Source organism: Pipistrellus hanaki (genome assembly GCF_964339955.1).
Source record: "Pipistrellus hanaki genome assembly, chromosome: 6".
NCBI classification, from domain to species: Eukaryota; Metazoa; Chordata; class Mammalia; order Chiroptera; family Vespertilionidae; genus Pipistrellus; species Pipistrellus hanaki.
Window position 1 is genome coordinate 15,698,405 of NC_140508.1, and position 23,380 is coordinate 15,721,784.

Here is a 23,380-nt window from a genome sequence, read left to right on the forward strand (position 1 = left end):
ATATTTTTAAGCAATTGTGAAAGAGACTGTTTTCCTAGTTTCCCTTTCTGATAGCTCATTTTTGGTGCATAAAAATGCAATTGACTTCTGGATATTAATTTTGTATCCTGCTACTTCACTGAATTCATTTATTCTAGTAGTTTTTGGTAGAATCTTTATGGTTTGCTGTATACAGTTTCATGTCATCTGCAAATAATAACAGTTTACTTCTTCCTTTCTATTTGAATATCTTCTTCTCATCTGAATGCTGGGGCTAGGACTTCCTGTTATATGTTGAATACGAGCTATGAAAGTGGATGTACCTGCCTTGTTCCTGAACTTAAGGGGAATGGCTTGTAGTTTTTGGCCATTGAGTGTCATGTCGGCTGTGGGATTGTCATATAAGGCCTTTATTCTGTTGAGATGATTCCTCCATTCCCACTTTGCTGAATGTTGTTGTTTTTTTAATCATAAATGGGTGCTAGATTTTATCAAATGCTTTTTCTGCATCTATTGATATAGTCATGTGGTTTTTATCCTTCATTTCGTTTATGTGGAATATCAAGTTCATTGATTTTCGGATATTGTGCCAATCTTGTGTCTCTGGAGTAATTTGCATTTGATCATAGTGTATGATCTCTTTAATATATTACTAGACCCAGTTTGCTAATATTTTGTTGAGAATTTTAGTACCTCTGCTCATCAGGGATATTGGCTTATAATTTTCTTTCTCTGTAGTGTCTTCATCTTCATCTGGTTTTAGAATTAGGGTAATGCTGATCTCCTAAAAAGAGCTTTGAAGTCATCTCTCCTTTTGGAAACTTTTGGAATAATTTGAGAAGGCCAGGGGTTAGTTCTTCTTTGAGTGTTTGTTAACATTCACCTGTGAAGCTATCTGGCCCAGGACTTGTGCTGTTCGGGAGGGTTTTTGTTTGTTTTGATTACTGCTTACATTTCATTAGTTTTAATCTATCTATTCAGATTTTCTGATTCGTCCTGAATTAGTTTTGCAAGATTGTATGTTTCTAGGAATTAATCCATTTCATCCAGATTGTCTAACTTGTTGGCATATGGCTGCTTATAATATTTCTTCACAATCTTCTTTATATCTCTGGCATCAGTTGTTACCCCTCCTTTCATTTCTGATTTTATTTGGGTCCTCTTTGTCTCTCTCCCCGACCCCCTTCCTGGTGAGACTAGCAGGATTTTGAAACAACTTGGAAGAGGTGGCCCAGGTGGGGTGCCCTCAGTGTTAAGGTTCTGGTTTTAGAGCTCAGCCTGGGAGACAGCCTTGCAAGGAAACTGAAAGCGTGCTCTTCCAGCACAGAGGCGAAGCTGGCTCATATAACGATGCTCACCCCTGGCCCCTGATTGGCCCCCTGCTATGCAACTGAGGACTCCAACTCATCACAATTTGATTGGCCCAGAGAGCACTCCCTAGTCTCAAATTGGACAGGAAAGTCTCAGCTCTGCTGGTTGAATTTCAGTCCTATGAACTCTCTTACCAAGGTTGCCTCATGATGCAGGAGCAGCGTGCACAGGCTGACCGCTCAGCCTGTGGCTTTTCGCGGGTGGGCAGTTTGCATTTAGAGGCCTCTGCCACAATAGCTGCCAGACTCCAGTTTCATACTTGGGCCCAGTCAGCCACAAGAAGTCCTTGGCAGACATTTTCTTTCTCGGAGTCAAAACAGGGAAGCAGAGGTCGTAACTACAGAACTAAAAATCAGCAACATTCTTTAGGACACATGTCACTATGTTAGCTTATCCGCATCTGAAGAAATTCCTCCCTTAGTTTATTAACACCCATAGAAATGTCTTCCTTCTTTTCAAGTAATTGTCCCCTTCCCTTTATGATAAATACCCCTTGCCTTCACCTCCTAATAGAAACCCTATGAGTTTCTGCCTAACACAGTGCCTCTGGAATAACTGCTCTTTTAAATCATACTTCTCACCTAGATTTTTTTTTTTTTCCAGTTAACATATCAAACATACATATTCTTAAACTTACCGCCACCTGTATCTTTTCACATTCTTTGACGTGTCTACTAGAAAGTAGAAAGCTACACGTGGACTCGGTTACATCTCTATAGGGCAGCCCCCCTGCAATGTCAAGTCCAAGGCTCACTCGCCCACTAGCCACCTGTTACGTACAAACCCTAGACCTCCCTGCCTGGGAGAAGCCCGAGAAAGGTTTGTTGAGTAAATGCATGAGTTGTGCAAAAGAGAACCCGAACTTCTTACCAATCAGAGGTTAAGTACTTCACTTATGTTTGGCAAAGACACTCCCCAGTACCAGGCGCAGGTGGCATCTTCCCCAGCCTTTGAAATCCCTGGAATTCGACCCATTGCTCAGAGACCAAGACACGTATTTTTCCCTTTTAAAAAGAATCCATTCGAATTCAGGGGTTACCAGCTAGTTCAGGCCCAGAGAAGGGTGGCCAGATGCGCTGAGCTTCAGAGCACACCAGAGGAGGCCTGGGAGGGTAGGAAGGGACTGAAATGGGTGGGGGAGGAACCCAGACAGGCTTCGGGGGCTTAGCCGGGACTGGACCGAGGAGCAAGGCTCAAGGGAGCGGAGGAGCCGGGAGGAGGGAGAAGGGTTATTAAGGCTGGAGGTGATGACAAAAAGAGGGCGAAGGGAGCCGGTAGGAGAAGCAGAACCCGAGGACTGAGAGCAGGTCCGGGGAGGGGCTGGCCTGCAGAAAGGGGGTGGGGATGTGACGGGGCGGAAAAGGAGGAGCCGGGGGCGGGGCGGTGGGGCGGACGGAGGCATAAAAGCCTCTGCGGGCGGGTGGGGCTCGCGGCATCCAGATCGCACCCAGCACACTCGTCTCCCCGCTCTAGCGTTCTGTTCCCTGGAGGCGACCATGGCCGGGCTCTCGCGCGCCCCGCTGTTCCTGCTCGCCCTGGCCCTGGCCCTGGCCCTGACCGCGAGCCCCGCGGCCGGCGCCAACGCGAACGCCGGGAGGCCGCGCCTGGTGGGCGGCCTGGCGGAGGCGGACGTGAACGAGGAGGGCGTGCAGCAGGCGCTCAGCTTCGCCCTGAGCGAGTACAACAAGGCGAGCAACGACGCCTACCACAGCCGCGCCATGCAGGTGGTGCGCGCCCGCAAGCAGGTGCGTCCGGGGGCCGGGGGCTGGGGGCTGGGGATCGAGGTAGGGGGCCGGGGTTTGGGCCCGGGGCCAGGGCGAGAGGATGGGGAGGAGGTGCCTGCGCCCCGGGGGGCGTGGCCCTTGTGACGCGATCAGCCCCGCCCCAAGTGCCTACCCGGGACACTGTCACCCTCCAGTGCTTCTAAGTCCGGGAGGTTCTCTGGTCTTGCATGTGACAGGCCATCACAGGCTTATTCACCAGGACTGGCAGAGGGTCACAGGCACTCTGGGTCCGTGCCAGGCCTTCGCTTATGTTTTCAAGCACCCGGCCAGCAAGGACAGGGCTTGTGATCCAGCCCACTTATCTCCTACCGGACCCTGGGACTGGGGGGTCAGAGTGAGTTGGCAACTTAATGACCACAGGCTGCATACAGGCTGCCCTCCCTGCTCTGCCATTGAGTGGTGTTTTTTTTAAAACACACACACACACACACACACACACACAAAACACTTTATTCCTCTTAGCTTTTCATGTTGACGTAATTTCAGACTTACAGAGAACGTGCAACAATAGAACATAGGATCCTGTAGATTCTTCCCCCAGATTAGTCAAAAATGTTGCCCTGTTTGCTTTATCCACCTCCCTCCTTTCCCACATGTGTGTGTGTGGGGGGGGATACATATATGTATTTATTCCTCTGAACCATTTGGGAGAGAATATATTTCCTAAAAACAGGCATTTTAAAAAAATAATCACATTTAAAAATATATATTTTATTGATTTTTTTACAGAGAGGAAGGGAGAGGGATAGAGAGCTAGAAACATCAATGAGAGAGAAACATCGACCAGCTGCCTCTTGCACAACCCCCACCGGGGATGTGCCCACAATCAAGGTACATGCCCTTGACCGGAATCGAACCCGGGACCTTTCAGTCCACAGACCTACACTTTACCACTGAGCCAAACCAGTTTCGGCAAAAATAATCACATTTTGAACAGCAGGTGTCAACACTGAAATAGTGACCTAATGCATAGACTTACCGGATGTCCATGATAGTTCCACCGGGGGCCTTTATAGCCAAGGACGCTCCCGGTTCACCCACTGCAGCCCCCTTTGCCCTGGAGCAGCCTGTCTGTCCGCCTCATCACCTTGGCATTTGCGAAGGGTCCAGCCTAGATGTGCAGACTGGCACTCAGTTTGTGCTGCCCTGAGGTTTCCTTGGTATAAAATTTGGGTCATGCAAAAGAGGGATGTTCTCTGAGTCTCCTCTCAACAGGTGCCACTAAACCAACCTCTCCGTCCCCTCTGTGCGGTGGTATTTGGGGCCTCAGGCACTGAGGAGGGGCCCTCCCTGCTCTCCTGGTCACCTTGAGGGAACCAGCAAACACAGAAGTCCAGGATGAGCCTGTGGCATCCAGACGGATGCTTCGGCAGAGGGTCTTGCATGAGATTCCAGACCTGCTGAGAGGCCCTGGAGGAAAGGCCACTGGAGTGTTCTTCCCTCCAGAGGTCAGAGCTCTGGAGGAGGCTCTGGGTTTTGAAGTCTCATTCCCCACCCTTAGATGGGTACCCACCACCAGCAGCCGGAGGTAGAGAGGACCACCTGACCCTGCCTCTGCCAGCCGGCCCTGAGGGTCTGGCCAGCTAGGGAGAACAGCCATCAGAGTCCAGAAGGGGAATGGAGGGCACTTCCAGAGGGGCTGCTGAGCCTGGAGCTTGTCCTTGGAGGACGGCTGGCATTTAGACCATGGAAGAGCAGAACGTAGCCACACAGCAGCAGAGTGCGGTGCCTGTTGCATGCCAGTGTTTAGAGCCTGTTCTCACCTCCTCTTGAAATGTCAGACGATGGATCAGGATGGGACCCATTTCTCCGGCAGCCATTGGCTGGCACTGCCCCCTTGGGAGGGGACATGCACTTCTTGCTCACCAGGTCCCTGCCAGGCACAGCTCCTCTCCACTGTGACCCTGGCTTGGTGTCACAGCTCATCGGCCCATGTGGAAAACTGACACCAAGGGCACATCTGTATTACTTTCAACAATAAAGATAATTAAAAAAAAAAAAAGAAAGAAAAGAAAAGAAAAAAAAGAAAGAAAGAAAATGACAGCAGAGGGACTTGCTTGACATCCCTAGGCAGAGTCCAGAGCCTGGTCCAGTCCCCTCGTCTCGAGGTTCTCCGAATTCTCACGAGGTGTGTCTGGGTGGTCTGTGTGAGCACAGGTTTCACATCTGTCATCTCAAATGTGAAAGACACAAGGTGTGAGGTGTGTGGCACACATTAGAAGAGTTCCCCTCACAAATAGCTTGAAAGGCAGGCATCCCAAAGGCATCTGTTATTGGCCTCAGGTGTGCGTGCCTGTGCGCGCGCATGCGTGCGCGTGCGTGCGTGCGTGTGTGTGTGTGTGTGTGTGTGTGTGTGTGTGTAAAACATCTGCTCAGTGGGGCACGAGTAACCTGGTCCCATGGAATGAGAGTCTCGATGGGCAGTTACCAACTGGACTGTAACTGCAAGGCCATTACCAAGAGAGTCTTCCTGAGGCAGAAGCAGCCACCAGCAGAGCTGTCATTTTGCCTTAGCCCCTGCCTTGGTCCCTTGCGCTGGCTCAGTGGATCTGCTGATACCCCCTGGCTGGTTCCCCAGAGCTGCACCTCTAGCTTCCGGCAGAATGGTGATGTCTGGCTCCACCTTCGGTTTTCCTGCCTCTCTTCTGCCAGGCTGTGTGACTCACCTTGTCAGAGCTGCTCCATAAACAAGTTACAAGGAGGGCCTGGGGCACACGGGCTTGGGCAGCCGTCAGGAGGTGGCTGGGCGCCTCCTGGGCGTTGGCTCTGGCAGCCCTGGATGCTGGCGCAGTGCGCGCTAACGGGAAGGTGCCTGCCTGGGTGACGTGGGCAGGTGATGAAAACCAATCCTTCCCTTTCCGGGCACAGGTCGTGGCTGGGATGAACTACTTCTTGGATGTGAAGATTGGTCGAACCACATGTACCAAGTCCCAGCCCAACTTGGCCGCCTGTCCCTTCCATGAGCAGCCGAACCTGAAGAAGGTATGTACTTGATGTGGGCCAGGGGCCATGCACACAGGGCACAGGGCGCCCTGGGCATGTGTCATGGGTGGGTGCTGTGGCCTGGGAGGGGTGTGCAGGGGCCAGGGTGTGTGGGGAAAGGGTGTCAGTTTGTGTGTACAGGTCCCTCATTTGAATCAATAAGGGCAGTTGAGCTGGGACCTTTGAACACCACATGCTTTGGGGGATTGTTGCCTGCTGACGGAAGGAAGCAGCGGGGTGGAGATAGGGCCCTTTAATCCAGCCTGAGCCACTGGAACAGATTAGAGGGAACTGGAGGCCTGTCCGGAGAAGCCCATCCATGCGGCCCTGCTCACTGAACACCATACTCTCCCCTGAGCTTGTCTGGTTCTTGGGATGTCTCAGCCGCTGGGGAGACCTCCATCTGCTTGTCACCTCCCCAAACACTCTGACTCTTTCAGGGGAGTTTCCGGTCATAGTGCTAGCCCACTGGAGGTGGAGGGGACCTGGCTCATACCCTGCACCCACTGGGGCTGTGTGGCTTTGCTGGGCTGCTCCTTAAAGGACCATGCCGGGGGTACACCAGTGTGGATTCCTGCAGGGACGGGAGTGAAGATATCCTGGACTTGGAGTAACGGGAGGGGTCACCAGGAGGCCCCTGCTGAGTTCTGCATCGTTATGCGGGGCTCCGCGGGGTGGGGGGCCGAGAGGTCCAGCAAGCAGCCACGGCTCCTCACCTGCCCTTCGGAGACCTCGTGCTGGGCCATTTCCTTTTTTACTGAACCCCTAACTGACCACCTCTCTTGTCTCCCTTTTGCAGGAAGCACTCTGCTCTTTCCAGATATACACCGTCCCCTGGCTGGGCAAGACCTCCTTGGTGAAGTCCAGCTGCAAGAACGCATAGAGGAGATGTGCCAGGCCGGGCCACGCAGGCTGCCTCTCGCTTGCACGCCCCCCTCCCTGGTGGGGCCCCCTCAGTATGCTGGCCTCAGGAGACAAATGGAGAAGCTTCCTGAGCCTTGTGCGTGACCAGCGAAGCGGCTCTCACTTGCTTCTTTCTGTAGAGTGCTTTCTAGATGCACCTGTGCCGGGTGCACGTTCTGCTTCCCCTTTACGCAATAAAACGTGACATCAGCTACTCCTTGCGTTGCTCACTGTCTCGGGGATGTGCCTGAGGGTTTACGGTTACTTTGCCAGGAGCTCCTGTCCCGCTGGCTCTGGAGGGCAGACGAGAGGAGAGAGCTGACACCATCGGCCATAGCGGGCATTTTCGGGTAATGTTCTGCCCAGTTCGGGTGACTGAGTCACGGAGGGATTGGGAACCAAGGCTTTCGGCTATGGTGGCTCCTGATCACCTAAAAAAGAGGAAGGGACCTGTGCTGCTGGCTCTGGAGACTTGGCTGCTGCGGTTGAAAAGAAGCCAGACTGTGAGCAGGGCTGGACAGAAGGGAGGGGTCAGACGGAGCCCATAGGCCAGGGCCTCCCTCAGCAGGGTTCTGCAGAGCCATAGGTTTCCTTCCACCAGATGTGCTGAGCTGATCAGACCCCAGGGGCTGATGTGATGGCTGAGGTTCCCTAGAGGCCAAGGCAGTGGTCGGCAAACTCATTAGTCAACAGAGCAAAATATCAACAGTACAACGATTGAAATTTTTTTTGAGGGCCAAATTTTTTAAACTTCTAACACCACTTCAAAATAAGACTCGCCCAAGCCGTGGTATTTTGTGGAAGAGCCACACTCAAGGAACCAAAGAGCCGCATGTGGCTCGCGAGCCGCAGTTTGCCGACCACTCGACTAAAGAATAATTCACCTGCTTCTCTTCATTATACTCTGTTGTGTGGCTAAGTACACGTAAAACGGAGAAGCTCTCGCCCTTAGAATTGAGTCGGGGTGGAGGGGGGGGCGGGGGGGGGGGGGCGGGAGGCACGGTGTCAGATGATACAGAGGTTTCTGTAGCCCAGGGTCAGACACACTCAGGGTCATTCAGATGTCAGGCAGAGCCCTGGGTGGTATGCTCAGTGGTTGGAGCATCACCCTGTGTACTGCAAAGTCGCAGGTGCCATTCCTGGTCAAGAGCATGCACTTGGGTTGCAGGTTTGATTTCCTGCCTCAGTCAGGCGTTTGTGGGAGGCAACCATCAATGTGTCTCTCTCATATCGATGTCTGTCTCTTTTTCTCCCTTCCCTCCCGCTGCCTTCCTCTACCCTCTGTAAAAAATCAGTAGAGAAAAATATCCTCAGATGCCCACCTGGTGTGGCTCAGCAACTGAGCATTGACCCATGAACCCAAGAGATCACAGGTTCATTTCCTGGGCAGGGCACGTGCCTGGGTTGCGGGCTCAATCCCCACCCAATAGGAGGCTTGCAGGAGGCAGCCGATCATTGTTTGTATCTTCTCTTCCCCTCTCTTTCTCTAACATCAATAAAAACATATTTTTTTTAAAAATATCCTTAGGTGAGGATTAACAACAACAGTCAGCTGGAGTCCCCAAAACTCAGGCATGGCTGCCTATGCCATCACCGGAGGAGCTTTAAAAAATGCTGATGCCTGCTTGCACTCTGAGAAATTCTGACTTAATTGGTCAGGGCTGGGACCTAGGCACTGGGATTTTGATATCCAACTGATTCCCAAAGGAACCGCAGAACTGTAACTCAATTACAATAGATTCCTCTAAAAGTCCTATTACTCCTGAAACATCTATCATTTGTAGCAGGTGCAGGGCTCTCTCTCAAAGTTACACCTGCATCTAGACGTGCTTTGGTTCCAGGCATCTAGGCATGTAACCAGCCCCCTCCTTGATTCCCAGTAAATGAAAAGCAACCAAACAAAACCATATGAAAAACATCCTTCCACCAAAGCCTTCGTTAGGTCATGAACTCTTGAGATTTCAGGCGGCCGAAGAGATTTCTGCGGAGCAATAACCTTGACAGGTTCAACCCTTTCCTTGAAATGCTCTAGACCTCGCTCCTAGAGGTCGTTGCCCTTTGACCTTCACCTCACGGAGTCACTGACCTTCTTTCTCTCACTAGTTCCTCTTTCCTTGGCATTTTTCATTTGTCCACCCTATCCCTTTCCTGGAGACCCCTTCCCTAGGATCCCTCAGCTGGTCCAAACCCTCCCTCTGTGGGGCAGAGCAGCTCAGTTCTTTCCAGACTTAATCACACCCATCAAGGTGCTCAGAAAATAAAGGGCTCCCCAGTAAACCCTCTGAGTGAAGTCCTTTCATCGTGAATAGCAACATGTTTTCCTTTTACCCAAATGCCTACCAAATCCAGGCCCCGAGGAACAGATTGAGGGAGATACCTGCCTGTCCTGAATGGCCACCAGCCCAGGAATGGTGCTGAGGAATGCCAGCTCCTGGCCCTGTGTGTTTCTCACGTCCCATTGTCCAGGTGGAGGTAACACCACGGGAAAATCCCCGAGGTTGGTGCTGACTCACAAATCAGAGAGTGCCCGCCTTCTTATGATAAAAACGAGATAATAATTCGTGGGGCGACGGCCCCTCCTTTCCTCTCATTGCACCTGTTTTCAGGGGAGGTGACTTTACCTTTGGAACCGTGGCTTGGAGAAGGTGACCTTGGCTAAGCCAGTCAGGACAGCCCATCACCCCAAGCCTTGGTGATTGGATTAAAGATGTCACATCACCCAAGGCCGGCCACCTGGGGGTGGGGGATCGGGGGCTCCTGAGGCTTAATGTGGGATTTTGTTAAGCTACTTAAAAAGCAGGCTCTCTCTAGCTGGGTTTGAATAGAAGACAGGCAGTCTACAGCAGTTGTTCGAGAATAAAGCCAGATTGCAGGGGGTACAATAACTGAGTCAAGAGACACACACACACAAACAAAACAAAACAATACAAAACAAAACAAAACACAACAGCAGGTCATTGACATCACCTGAGTCCCGGCACTGAGCAGCGCCTGCCGTCAGGACCTCTTACCGTGTTTCCCCGAAAATAAGACATCCTCCGAAAGTAAGACCTAGCGCATGGAAAGATAAGACATCCCCTGAAAATAAGAGCTACCGAAACTTTGGGAGAAAAAATTAATATAAGACACTGTCTTATTTTCGGGAAAACAGGGTAGTTATGTGAGCCGGTCATGCCCTCTCTTCAGGCCTGCTGAGTGGTTTTTCTGGCGCTTGTGCTCTTATGAGTCCTACCTGATAGAGAGGAGCAGAAACTGAACTCACCGTTCATTTCTCAGAGCTGACATTTCTTGACTGTCTCAAAGTAACCCTCCAAGAGGTCACCTTTAGAATGTGCAGGTCCTGCCCTCTGGACCTTGGAGGCATTAGACCACTGTTAAAAGTGCAACGTCACAGGCTGACCTCTGCCTAACAAACAGGGATGGTTCAGACTATTTTCTTTTCCTTATTTATTTTATTAAATTATTATCTGTGTACATATGGCTCAGACTATTAAGAGCCACTACTATAAAGAATTTAAAAAAAAATTTTTTTTTTAAATTATTGATCTTACAGAGAGAGAAAGGAAGGTATTAGGTTTGATCAATTAGGATACAATTTTTCAAATAATGGAATCGATACCCCCTCCCCTGGGAACTGATCTTTAGGCCACTTCACAAGGGACATTCCACTTGCTTAGACCACATTCCACTTGCTAAGACCATTATCTCTCCCCTCAGGAGTTTCCCAGAATCCGGACCTGCCCAGGGGATACTCCGCCCAGAAAAAAGGCCCCCTAGAGTCCTTTAAAAACCTATGACTCTCCTCTTTGGGGGCTGGCACCATTTGGGGGCTCAGCCCAGCTGGTATCCAGATGACCTAATACATTTCATAATTCTTTAACCCTTTTGTCCTCAGGCGTTCCTCCTTTGGTGATCCTAACAGGAGGGAGGGAGAGAGAAGGAGGGAAGGAGAGGGAGAGAGAGATTTGTTGTTCCACTTATTTATGCAGGGTGATTCTGGCTGGGTTTATTTGGAATTCTGCTGGCTACCCCAAGCAAATGTCAATGTGAAAAAGGTCCAAATCTGTAAATCATTTTTTTATAAAAATTCATTTGAGGCAAACAAAAGGATAAGCCTGGAAGCAAGATCTCCACAGACTTAGATGCTTCCCAGAATGGAAGTTTGAAGTTTATTTTATGAATTTGGAATTAAGGATGGGGTGTAAGGGAGTTTACATAAAGGTGGAAATAAGCAAGGCATGGACTGAATTGCAATGTAGTTAACAAGATTATGTGCTCTCTCCAGAGTGGTAACTCTTCAGAATGTCTAAAAAAGAGGCACCTAGGATAGAAATGCTCAAATGAGTTGAACATATTAGAATGCTTACATTTTCTTTTCTCCGAGAGGAAGACTTGGGGAGCTTGAGAGGCATGTCCAGTGAATCAGCTCTCTAAGAGGAAGGTCTTAACCAAGGGGGCAGTGGCAGAGTGGATCATATGAGCCAGTGTCAGCCTACAGGACTGTGTGTGCGCTGGCCTCTTACCTTGCATGCTTGTTGCTGCCTAAAATTCCTTTAACACAAGTTGAAACCTCTTGTTCCACAATCTAGAGGCCTGGTGCATGAGATTTGATGGGGGTCAAGGGTGTGTCCCTCAGCCCAGCCTGCACACTCTCTGATCTGGGACCCTCAGGGATATTCAACCTCCAGTTTACAGGGACCTGGCTATGGGCATGTAGCCAGCCTGGGTGAGGGGCTGAGGGCTGTTTGCAGGCTGGCCAAACCCCCCAAGGAGGGACCCTCACCTCATGGGGGTGTGGCCAGCCTGGGCACAGGGTTTTTTTTTGCTTGCTTGCTTTTTCTTCAGTGCCTTTTTGAGTGGAGGCCAGGGACAGCTGGAAGCAGGTATCTGGGATTTATTTATCTTCTATAATTGAAACGTAGTAGCCTTGAGCAGAGGCCAGCTCTGGCCAGGGCAGGTGGGAAGCTTGGCTTCCTCCTTCACTGGGGGTAACCCAAGCCTCCCGCTCACTCCAGCTCCATGGCAGCTGCCATCTTAGTTGGGTTAATTTGCATACTTGCTCCTGATTGGCTGGTGGGTGTAGCAGAGTGATAGTTAATTTGCATGTTTCTCTTTAATTAGTGTACATATAAAAAGCCTCAGCCACTGTTAGACTGAATGACCAGAATGACTGGTTGCTATGATGTGCACTGACCACCAGGGAGCAGATGCTCAATGCAGGAGCTGTCCCCTGGTGGTCAGGGCACTCATACAGCTCAAGTGCCACTCAGCCAGAAGCCGGGTTCATGGCTGACAAGTGCAGATGCGGTTGGAGCCTCTCCCTCCTCCACATCAGTGCTACCAAGCTGCAGTGGCAGTGGCAGTGGCAACAGAGGTGGCAAGCACAATGGGGTGGGATGAGCAGCAGCAGAGCTGAGCCTGGCCCTGATTGGGGCTCCTCCTCCCCAGCCCCCTGCAGCTTCGGCACTGCTGCATCCCTCAGATGGATGTTGGACTGCCAGATCGGGCCAAAACTGGCAGTCTGACATCCCCCAGAGGGGACCCAGATTATGAGAGGGTGCAGGCCAGGCTGAGGGACCCCACTCGTGAATCTGAGGGTATAAATAAATAAATAAATAAATAAATGGCATTTCAAAGGTATGTTCACCTAGATGCACAAAAACAAAGGATATCTCTAGGCAAAATACTCTTTTACTAAAGAAGTTGTATGCCTGGGGCATGACTACCCAACATGACCTGCCCAGTTAAGAATTTATCATCAGATCTCCATGCTGTGAGGTAACTTTCCATAGAATCCTTTTTTTTTTTTTTTTTTTTTTTTTTTTATAATTCACAAAAGTAATGGAAAACCTTGCCAAACTTTGCTAGATACCAGGGCTAACCTCTCTGCTTTACATTCCATTCGCTCTGGCGCTTTCAGAAGCCAGTGTTAATGTATGAAATGTCCAAACCTGTAGAGGATTTTTATGAGTTGATTTGGGCCTACCTGACGACAATTGCTGGGAAGCAACATCTCAGTGGATTTAGAAAATGCTCTGGATAATGGCAGTTTTACAGTTTATTGTATATAATAAAGTCAAAGGAGAAGATTAAGGAAGGTTACATGGAATCTGTTGATGGATTAAAAGGATGGGAGAAAACAAAGCAGGGGAAACTCTGAATTAGATAAAAAGTAAAATGGAGAGACACATACTTTTTACATTGTTGGGCTAAGGATAATTAATAACAACATTACAGCACATAGAGATGGTACTGGGGGGGACAACATAAAAATGAGGGGTCTGTGGTCTCAGTGTTCTGGTGCAGCAGTTGTGCCTGAGGGGTCTAGGAAAGGAGACTGCTCTGACATTTCAAAGGTATATTATCTTAGATTTTTTTTAAAAAGACAATAGGCTCACTTAAGGTTTACCTTGGCAGAGAAGCTACAGGCTCGGATGTGACTGCCTGCCACAACCAGCTTTTAGTCCGGAAATTTTATGTTTAAAGTTTAAACACTCTATGTGGTTACTTTCAGTGTCCGAGTTTGTAGTGCCTGCCAAGCTGACCTCCCTTTAACTTGTCATAGTTTAGTATATGGCCCTATTTTTTCATCCGCACTAGCAAAGGGTAAAATAGTTCTTATTGGAGTCAATTTTCCTGACTTTGTTCTATATTGTCTGATCAGGAGCAGAAGGTAGCCCTGGCCAATGTGGCTCAGTTGGTTGGGCATCATCCCATACACCAAAAGGTTGCCAGTTCAATTCCTGGTTCAGGGCACAAGCCCAGGTTGCAGGCTCAACCTCTGGCATGCAGGAGGTAGCCAATCAATATTTTGCTCTCACATCAATGTTTCTCTCCCTCTCCTTCTCTCTTCCTCTCTTTCTAAAAGTAATTTAAAAAAATATATTTTTTTTATTGATTTTTTTTACAGAGAGGAAGAGAGAGCAATAGTTAGAAACATCAATGAGAGAGAAACATCGATCAGCTGCCTCTTACACACCCATTACCAGGCATGTGCCGCAACCAAGGATGTGCCCTTGCCCGGAATCGAACATGGGACCTTTCAGTCTGCAGGCTGACGCTCTATCCACTGAGCCAAACTGGTTTCGGCTAAAAGTAATTTTTAAACATCTTAAGAGAGAGAGTGGAAGGTAAAATTTTAAGTTTCCCTTTCTTTTCCTAATTTAGACTCTTGTGAATTTGGTTTAGGTGCACCCACTAGTTATTGATCCTTTTCTTTCCCAGGGACAGCTATGGATTTCTTGCCTACCTTGTTTTGTGTCCTATAGTCTACTTCTCTGTGATTAGGTATAGTGTTGTTAAAGCAACAATTCTCAAAGTGCAGTTCTTGGGCCAGCAGAAGCAAGAACAGCAGCAAGGAATGTGTTAGACATGCAAATTCTCAGGCCTCACCCCAGCCCTGCTAAATCAGAAACTCTGGGGTAGAATCCCACAATCTGTGTGCTAATGAGCTATGGTAGGCCGCTTCCTGAATGGTCCTCATGATCTCCATCCCCTGGTATGCGTGCCCTTGTGTAATCCCCACCCTCTGAGTATAGCCTGGACTTCATGACTAGTTTATAATGAAAAGACAACAGTAGAAGGGATACGATGTCACTGCTAACAACTAGTCTATAAAGACTGCGGCTTCCATCTTAGTCACTCTCTGGCTCTCTGGCCCTAAGACCACTAGCTGCTGTGGTGTAAGGACTTGGAGGCAGCCTGTGAAGAGACTCAGATGACAGGAACCAAGACTTGCCAGGAACCACATGCGGGAGCTTGCAAGCACTCTCCCACAACCAGTTCCAGTCAAGCCTTCACTGAGCCTGCAGCTCAGCCAACAGCTGAACTGGAACTTTACAGAGACCTTGAGCGGAGGCACCCAATTAATCTGTGCTTGGATTCCTGACAAACAGAAACGGTGAAATATTAAATGTGTATTGTTTGAAGCTGCTAGGTTTTGCAATCATTGGCTACATAGCAATGTGACTAACTCAAGTGATTCTGATGCACGCTAAAGTTTGAGAACCACTGCTTTCCTTTCAGGAATAGTCAGTTGGTCACAATTAAATCAGAATTTCTCACTCTCCCCCTTGCCATTTAGTAATGATCAGTAAGTTGTTTATTTCACCTTTTTTTCTCATTTTTTTAAATTAAGGTATTATATGTGTACATATCTTATCATTGCCCCTCCTTCCCCCCCCCCAACCCCCGTCCCATCCCACTCCCATTCACCTTTTTTTTTAAACTATATTTTATTGATTTTTTACAGAGAGAAAGGGAGAGAGATAGAGAGTTAGAAACATCGATCAGCTGCCTCCTGCACACCCCCTACTGGGGATGTGCCCGCAACCAAGGTACATGCCCTTGACTGGAATCAAACCTGGGACTTTTCAGTCTGCAAGACGACGCTCTATCCACTGAGCCAAACCAGTTAGGGCTGCCTTTTAAGTTGGATCTTAACATTTCCTAAACATGATAGGGCATGTATTGTTTGCCAGATTGAGTGTTGCTCTTTCTTTTGCTTTTTCCTTGTTTTCAAGACCCACTCATTTCCTATTTTTATATAGTCCACCCTATTTTGCCCTAGGGGTATCCCATGAGAAGATATACCTCAATAACTCTAGTCTTCCAAACTCATCTGCTGTTGAAACAAGTGTTTTCCATTCTCTCTTCCTGAGATTGATAAGTTCCATCTAAGAAGACATTTCTCATCAGAATGTCTGCAACCCAAGCTGCCTTTGGTACAATGTCTAGTATGTCGTATTTCTGCTGCAGCCTCCTTTCCTTGAGTTTATCAAGCACATTCCTTTGGGGCTGAAGCAAACCTGTATCTCCATCGATAGTGTCTGCACTACCTGCAAGTCACACAATAGAATTTGAAATGCTTAGGTTGGTGAAATTGATTGGAAAATCTGACCTGCTTGCCAAGGCTGTGGTCATTTGAATCACTCTCATGTGATTGCTGAAGTTACACTCATATGATTCTAACAGTTTCAGGGGCAATCCCTCAACTGTTCTTACTGTGGGTACTCTTTGCACAGCACTCCCACAATACCAAAGCTATCATTCCTACAGGACTGAGTTATTTTCTGGTGGGAGACAATGGGACAGTGAACCTGGAACCTTATCTGAAAAGAAAATCACAAAGACTCATGGAGGATAGACAGATATGCTTGCCTGGTAGGGAACAGGAAGACCGGCTCTCTGGGGAAGCATAGCTGAGAGCAGGCAGCAGGCTCTCCTGAGTTTGGAAAACCTGAGAATGGAATGGCTGAGACAGATTTAAGAGCTCCCTCTGGTGGGGAAGGGCATCAGCTCTGGGGACTTCTCTGAGGAAGATGGGCTGTCAGGGTAAAAGCAGCCTTCTCCTTCCATAAGCATTTACTCATCCAGCGAGGCCCTCAGGCTTAGCTCATGGAAGCATACTCGCAAGCTGATGCCTGGGGTCTGTAAGCAATTTTTCTTTATCACCAGGCATGAGGTTTTGACTCTTTTCTGGATCCAGTGTGGCCCCAGAAACGCTACTCAAGCACCCACCCCATGCCCTTACAGGTGAGTGACTTTGCCATGTGATTGGCTGCATCCAAGCCCAGGGACTCACTGTAACTGCGCTACTCAAAGTGGGTCCAGAAACCAAGAATATCACTACCTGCTGGTTTCTGGTTAAGAAGCAAGCCCTCCAGGCCTTCCCAGACCTACTGTGTAAGAATCCTGGGTTAGAGACGAGGGCAGGGATCTGGGTGTCCACAGGCCTTCAGGGGTTATGGTTAAGGTGACCAGATTTTAACATTGGTAAAGCGGGACACCATTGACCTCGGGGTGGGAGGGAGGGTTCTTGATTAAAAATTTGGTCTATATGGAGCAACAAAAATTTTCATGGAATGCAAAAATAGTATTGTAACATTTTTAAAACACTGCGGGACGCTGGACAAATTGTTAAAAATCGGGACTGTCCAGCCAAAAGCAGGATGTCTGGTCACCTTAGCACTTATGGTACCCTTTGAAGTTCACAAGCAGCTGCACACAAATGCTGGAGGCCTTATTCGTGACACAGAGCTGAAGTTTGTTTGCAAAGAGTGTGTTATTTAGTCGTCCAAGAACTGCATTCCAACTTTAGGCCTTGAATGTCCCTTCCCCAGAAACTGCACACAGCAAATTGTGCTCTCTTAGCTGTGACAACTGTGGCCACCAGAGGGCACCAATGGTCACCTACTGTATACAGCTCAGGGATCCCTGGAGCTCATTTGGTTCACTCTTCTGTTTCTCTCTCACTTTGTCTAGTCTAGAAATAAATTCCTACAAAGAAAACCACAGGTGCAGTGCATATCAGGACCGCCTCCTGTAAACCCCTCTGGAGAGAGGGCGTTTGCTCATCCAGCCAGGCCCTCAGCTTAGTTCATGGAAGCACATCCACAACCTGAGAAGTAGTGCAAAGAGTGAGGCACTGAGCTCAGCTTCAACCTCCCATATCCCTAGTGAGGCCACAGCCCAGGAGCCAGTGAGTCAAGTCTGTTTCAGAAGCCATAGGGGATCTGAGGAACCAGTGGGACAAGGAAACACTGGGGCCCATAAAAACCTTAATGTGCCCCTTCTGTACATTTCTAATCTACCTAATAAAAGAGTAACATGCTATTATAATTAACCATACCTTCATGACACTCACCAGCCAATCAGGAGTGAGTATGCAAATTAACCCAACAAAGATGGTGGGTTAATTTGCATACGCAGGTGCAGAGCTGCTGGGGATAGGGCAGGACACTTGCCACTCTGGGCCTCTGGGCAGTGTGAGAAGGCAGAAAGGCAGCTCTAGCCAGAGTGAAGGCAGTGCCAGCAGCCAGGGGAAGGAAGGCCCATTCTTACACAAATCTTTGTGCATTGGGCCTATAGTAAATATATATTCATCACTAGGCAGGTTGCCTCTTATCACCCACCAACTGGCCCTGGAAACCCACCCTTTTTGGTTCTGCTCCTTCTTGTCTTGCTGACCTTCACTCTGTTACTGTGTCTGGGGATCCCCTTCCATTTCTACCTCTTGCACTTGGGTCCTCATTTCAGCCTCTGATTCTGGGACGTTCAAGTGAAGTCTTCCTTCCCCACAGAGGCCCTGACTGAGGGAGTCCCATGGCTGGGATTCAGCTACAGGGAACCTCTTCTCCTGTTGCTGATCCTTCCCAACCCACCCTGCCTGGGCCTTGTTCCTCTGTCCTGGACAGGAAACAATGTTAACTGCGTTGGAGGGAGGAAGGCAGGGTCATAGGTAAGGTTATCCTTCATGATATCATCCCTGATAGATGTGTAAAATGCGTTAAACATGATTGTGGAATTGTCGGTTTGACCTGTAACAACACCAATGATTCTGTTGGCTGTTCCAGCTCTACATGTTGTTTGGGTGCAGGTTCATGGGTATTAGAGCTTTACATTGAATTATTTTTCTTATTATCACATAACCTACAATTGTATTGCTACAAATGCTTTCAGTTCTATATCCAACCCTGTTCCCAGTGTGCTGCTCCTGGACCTCCCAGCTGCAGAGGTGGGAGGGGGGTGGGGCATCTAGTATCAGGGTACTGGCCCTGGACCCAACCCACCCCTTGCCTGTCTATACAAATAAATTCCTATTGGAAGAAGACCGCCTTGCTTGTGTTCTCATTGCCCATGGTGCTTTCCAGACACAAGATGACATTAGAGAGTGGAGAAAACTACATGCCCACAAAAGCCCAATAGTGACTCTTTGCCTCTGCATGGAAAAAAATTTGCCAAATCCTGTTCTAGGCATTTTGGCCGGAATCCCAACAGCACGTGGCACAGCCGTTAGTGCTTTTCAGTCTTTAACTGGCCCTGGGTTCCCGAGGAATTTGTAAAATGCAGTCTCCTGGTGCAAAGGTGGCCATTTACAAATGGCCACTCTGTCAATGGTGATGTTGGCCACTCCTGACATGTTCCTCCCCCTAAAGGCAGGAAAGGGCAGTGGCTGCAGAGCAGGAAGAGGACATCCTGCAGACCCTGAGAACATACATCTCCGAAAGGGTCTTAGAGCTGCCACTGCCACTGGCCTTGCTTGCTCTTTGAGTGGAGGCTAGAGTCCCCTCCTACATTGTCCCAGCTGTCATGGACCAGGAAATGTGTGTGAGCGAGTCCCCCTGAACAGAGGCCACATGTGCCCTGAGGGGCCTGAGGCCCTGTCTGCAACCATCCTTCAGACCAGGGTTCCCTACTTTGGTCATGGTCATTGCCCCCCAGGGGACATGGTTATCCCTCATGAGCCCTGAGCTAGCTCAGAGGCGCCTTACTTGTGCCACCTGAACCTGGCTTAGGATGTGCAAGGGGAGGGACAACCCACCTCCTTGGGCCACTACGCTGCCCAGCAACTGCCCATCCCCCTCAGTCAGGAACCATGACACACAGTGCCTTTTGAAATGCTGATGTTTAATGGACTACTCTACATGAAAGAAAATGGACACTGAGGACTTTCCACCATGCCCATGAGTGAGGCTCCAGATATCTGCAAGGCAGAGAACAGAGTGAATTCAGAGCTGCTCAGCCACAGAAGGGCCTCCTACAGAGAAGGGGGGTAGAGAGGCTGGGCTGGAGCGTGATATCACTTAGTAGGTCTCCTCCTGGCAGGTCTTATTTAGGAGTTGAAACACTGTTCTCCAGGGCTCGATGCTGATGGTGAAGAAGCAGATGAAGATCTGAGGGAATAAGCACAAGAATGAACTTATTAATGGGTGACGAAGCCTGGGGAAGCTGTGACTACAAGCCCTAAAGACAGCATTCACCCCATACTTGCATCTGCAAGGTCTCAGTCTAAGTCTCCTAACCCCAGGGTGTCCTGTGCCACTCTGCTCTCCCCAGGAGAACTTCTGGGCTGTCCCAGAGTGGCCCCTGCCTCTAATACAGCAACACATGCTCCTTCCCAGTGGCCTTACCTCAAATAACCCTGATCTGAGGTGGGCTTGTCCTAGAGCAGGGGTTCATTTTCACTTCTCCTCCCCACCCCCATCCCCAGGCAGGAACTTCAGCTCAGCAGGGCCTGGGGTAGAGCATGGGACATAGGACAGTGGGCTCCTCTCACCCAAACCCCATCAGCTCTGCTCAGTGACAGGGGGACCTGAGGACTGGCCACTCAGTCAACAGTGATGTTCGCCATTCCTGACATGTTCCTCCTCCTGAAAGCAGGAAAGGGCAGTGGCTGCAGAGCGGGAAGGGAACATCCTCTGGCCAGAATCAAGAAACTCGGACCGTAGGAGCAGGAGCAATCTGTCACTGATATGGCCCGAGGTTCAGACAGCTGAATGGGGAGAGTGGACAGTCGGGATCTCAAACTGGCCAGGGTCCTGCTAGTGGACCCTGAGGCTGACCTGAGAGGCTGAGCTCCATCTTTAGCAGAAGCAGTGGCTGTAGTAGGGCCAGTAGCTCCTTTCCTCTTGTGTCCCTAGGAATGGTATGTCCTCTGCTCCACCCCCCACAACACGCCATGCAGGTTCATAGCGATGGAACCTGAAGGAGGTTCATGTGTGTCTTACGTTGTTCAGCTCTGGGTTTTCTTCAAAGGGGCAGTTGTCAATGTCTTCATCAAATTTCCCACACCTGGTTCTGCGAAGCTTCAGCTCCATGGAGAAAGCCATCATGGTCTCTAGCTGTGGTACATGAAAGGGGAAACAGCCCTCATGGTCCCATTAAGTAGTTGCTAGTGGAGACACATGTAGTGTAGGAACAGGCCCAAACCCTACTCTGTTTGGGGCTTTCCTCTGGGTCTGGATCAGCACATTTGTGTTAAAACTACACTTGGGATGTTCTGGACAAAGAGATACATAGACCGGTGGAGCCTCCGGGGTAAAAGCAAGCTGGTCACACACTATTAATATCATACACTGCAGCCTCACATTTGCAAATGCCAAGTGAGGTCCCACCTTTCTTTTCAATGCTTCTAGCTTCCACAGCATTCCCAGAGACAAGTGACAAGGGGCTGGGAGGGTGTTGGCCCGGCAAGAGTTTGCTTGATCATCTCAACCCTGGAGTGGGAGACTCATCTAGAGCCCCATTGTCACACCCTTCACCTGCCCAACATCAGAAAAATGCCAGACAATGCTAGTGAAACCACCCCACACACACACACCAGACAATGGCTTCAAGAAACAACTTCTATTACAAAGTGCACTGTGAAATGTTCTGTACTCTTCTCCACTCCATTCTACTCATTTTATTCCATATTCCCCCATGGCATCCACTCCATTATCCCCAGCATCCAAGCTCAGTCTGTGACTCTGGGTAGAAAAATCCCCACAGAGGTCCAGCCTGATAGAGCCCAGGGTGCCTGAAGCAGTGTCACAGAGGGTTAAGGTCAGTGGAGGGTGGGGACCCTTTGCCCCTCATGTGGACTCTCAGTGCAGAGGTCCAGAGGGTGAGAGAGTAATGTTCCAGACACACACACACACACACACACACACACACACTCTCTCTCACACTCACAAACTCACACACATACACTCTCACACACACTCACACACACATTCACACACTCACACACTCACACACACTCTCACACTCACACACACTCTCACACTCACAAACTCATACACATACACTCTCATACACACTCACACACATTCTCACACACACACACTCACACACTCATCACACTCTCACACTCACAAACTCACACACATACACTCTCACACACACTCACACACACTCACACGCAGAGCCAGAAGTGCTCCTTTGGGAGAGTGTTTTCATTGTTCGTGTCTGCAGCCCAGATGAAAATGGCATTGCTGGTTGCATTCGGAAAGAGAGTCCACGGCAATGAGAACCTTTAAGGATTAAAAACCACGGTCTGGGGAAGAGTGTAAAATAACATCAACCCACACCACAGCAGGGAGCCCAGAGCTCATGGAAGCCACAGCAGAAGCCCTGTTTTACTTTATTTCCTTGAACTCTTTCCTCACTCTAACTTTTTAAGCATTTTCTCTGTGTGTCTGTCTCTTCCTGACTAGACATCTTTATCTTTCTCCCCTCATAGACTACATTTTGATGTCATTTTTCACTAACCGATGACATAAAGATTGAGGAAAATCTTTATGTGAGTAGACATTGATCTAATTTTTTTAATTTCCATGCAAATGCTTTTATAAAATCTGAAAATGAATAGTTTGTATATGTTATTTTATAAACTTCAAATGGCATACGGGATCCTTTGGTAGGTCCCCTACCTGTTACCCGGACTTACAAGTGAAGGCTAGCAGGGCAGGAAGATGCAGTCACCTACCTTCTTCTCACTCTGGGAGTTCAGGATGCTCACCAGCCTGTAGGCATTCGTGTCCTTGCTCTTCACATTGAATATGTGTAAGGCATACTCCACGGTGGCCAGGAAATAACTTTCCATGCCTGGTCCTTCATCGATAATACTCCAGCTGTGAGTCACTAGAAGCAGGAACATGACCCAGGCAGAGCTCATCTCCATTGCAGGCACCTCAGAGGTCAGGCAACCAGCCACCTATAGTTCTTCTGGCTCAGACTCCACCAAGCTTCCCTGGGCAGTGGTCCAACTAATCTACCCCAGGAAATATCCTTCCTTTGAGCCTCCTCTCTGCTGCTATGCCCTGTCCCCTCCCACATGTGACTCTGCCTCCTCTGTCCAGTTAACATTGTCTCCTTTCCAGGACAAAGGAGCAAGGCCATGGCGGGGTGGCTTGGGAAGGATCAGTGATAGGAGAAGAGGTCCCCTGTAGCTGAATCCCGGCCATAGGACTCTCTCAGTGCCTCAGTGGGGAAGGAAGACTTCACTTGTTTGCTCCAGAACCAGAGGCTGAAATGAGAGCACAAGTGCAAGATATAGAAATGGAAGGTGATTTTCTGACACAGCAGTGGAGTGAAGGTCAGCAAGACAAGGAAGGGCAGAGCCAAAACGGATGGGTTTCCCAGAGCCAGCTTCATGGGTGAAAGAAGGCAACCTGTGTAGTTACCTGGGAAAGGGCACCAACACCAGGCTGAGAATTGCCAGCCTGAATTGTGGCCATCGGGGAGGGGTGGATGGAGCCTTGGGATGAAGGCTGGACACTGTTTTTCTTGTTGCTTTGCGTCTGATGCACTGACACACCAACCTCATGCCAAAGAGATGTGAGAGTCAGTTGAAGCTAGCCAGCACTCCTCGAACCTGATGTAGACAGGGGTTTGGGCAGAGACAGTGGTAGTCCTAAGAATCCCAAATGCCAAGGGACAGGGACAGAGACAGGGACTCACGAACAGGAACAATGCACATATTCAGTACCAAGTACCTTCGGTTGAACACAGCTGGTCATACTTAGGTCCTTCCTGGGACAAAACTCCGGATGATTGTATGAGCATTATTGCAAATTCAAACATGTCCAGGTCCATGG

General features: G+C 49.2%; 2 protein-coding genes across 2 annotated transcripts; one reads left to right on the forward strand and one right to left on the reverse strand.

The window, feature by feature from the left end:
- The first annotated feature begins 2,607 nt into the window (after positions 1-2,607).
- LOC311624412 (cystatin-C-like) lies at positions 2,608-7,233 on the forward strand. The gene is made up of 3 exons (XM_084887616.1): positions 2,608-3,095; positions 6,003-6,116; positions 6,916-7,233. The coding sequence occupies exons 1-3, from the start codon at positions 2,847-2,849 to the stop codon at positions 6,997-6,999; spliced, it is 447 nt and encodes a 148-aa protein (XP_084743742.1). The 5' UTR covers positions 2,608-2,846; the 3' UTR covers positions 7,000-7,233.
- Positions 7,234-19,603: 12,370 nt separating this feature from the next.
- On the reverse strand, positions 19,604-22,464 carry LOC311624788 (cystatin-9-like; the record flags this gene model as incomplete). The annotated part of the gene is made up of 3 exons (XM_084888404.1): positions 19,604-19,693; positions 20,528-20,641; positions 22,270-22,464. The coding sequence occupies 3 exons, from the start codon at positions 22,462-22,464 to the stop codon at positions 19,604-19,606; spliced, it is 399 nt and encodes a 132-aa protein (XP_084744530.1).
- Positions 22,465-23,380: the final 916 nt, after the last annotated feature.

Bases quoted from the DNA above. Each gene is read 5' to 3' on its own strand.
- LOC311624412 (XM_084887616.1), top strand. From the start codon at position 2,847: ATGGCCGGGCTCTCGCGCGCCCCGCTGTTCCTGCTCGCCCTGGCCCTG. The intron at 3,096-6,002 runs GTGCGTCCGGGG...TTCCGGGCACAG, and splicing joins TGGTGCGCGCCCGCAAGCAG to GTCGTGGCTGGGATGAACTA. The intron at 6,117-6,915 runs GTATGTACTTGA...TCCCTTTTGCAG, and splicing joins AGCAGCCGAACCTGAAGAAG to GAAGCACTCTGCTCTTTCCA.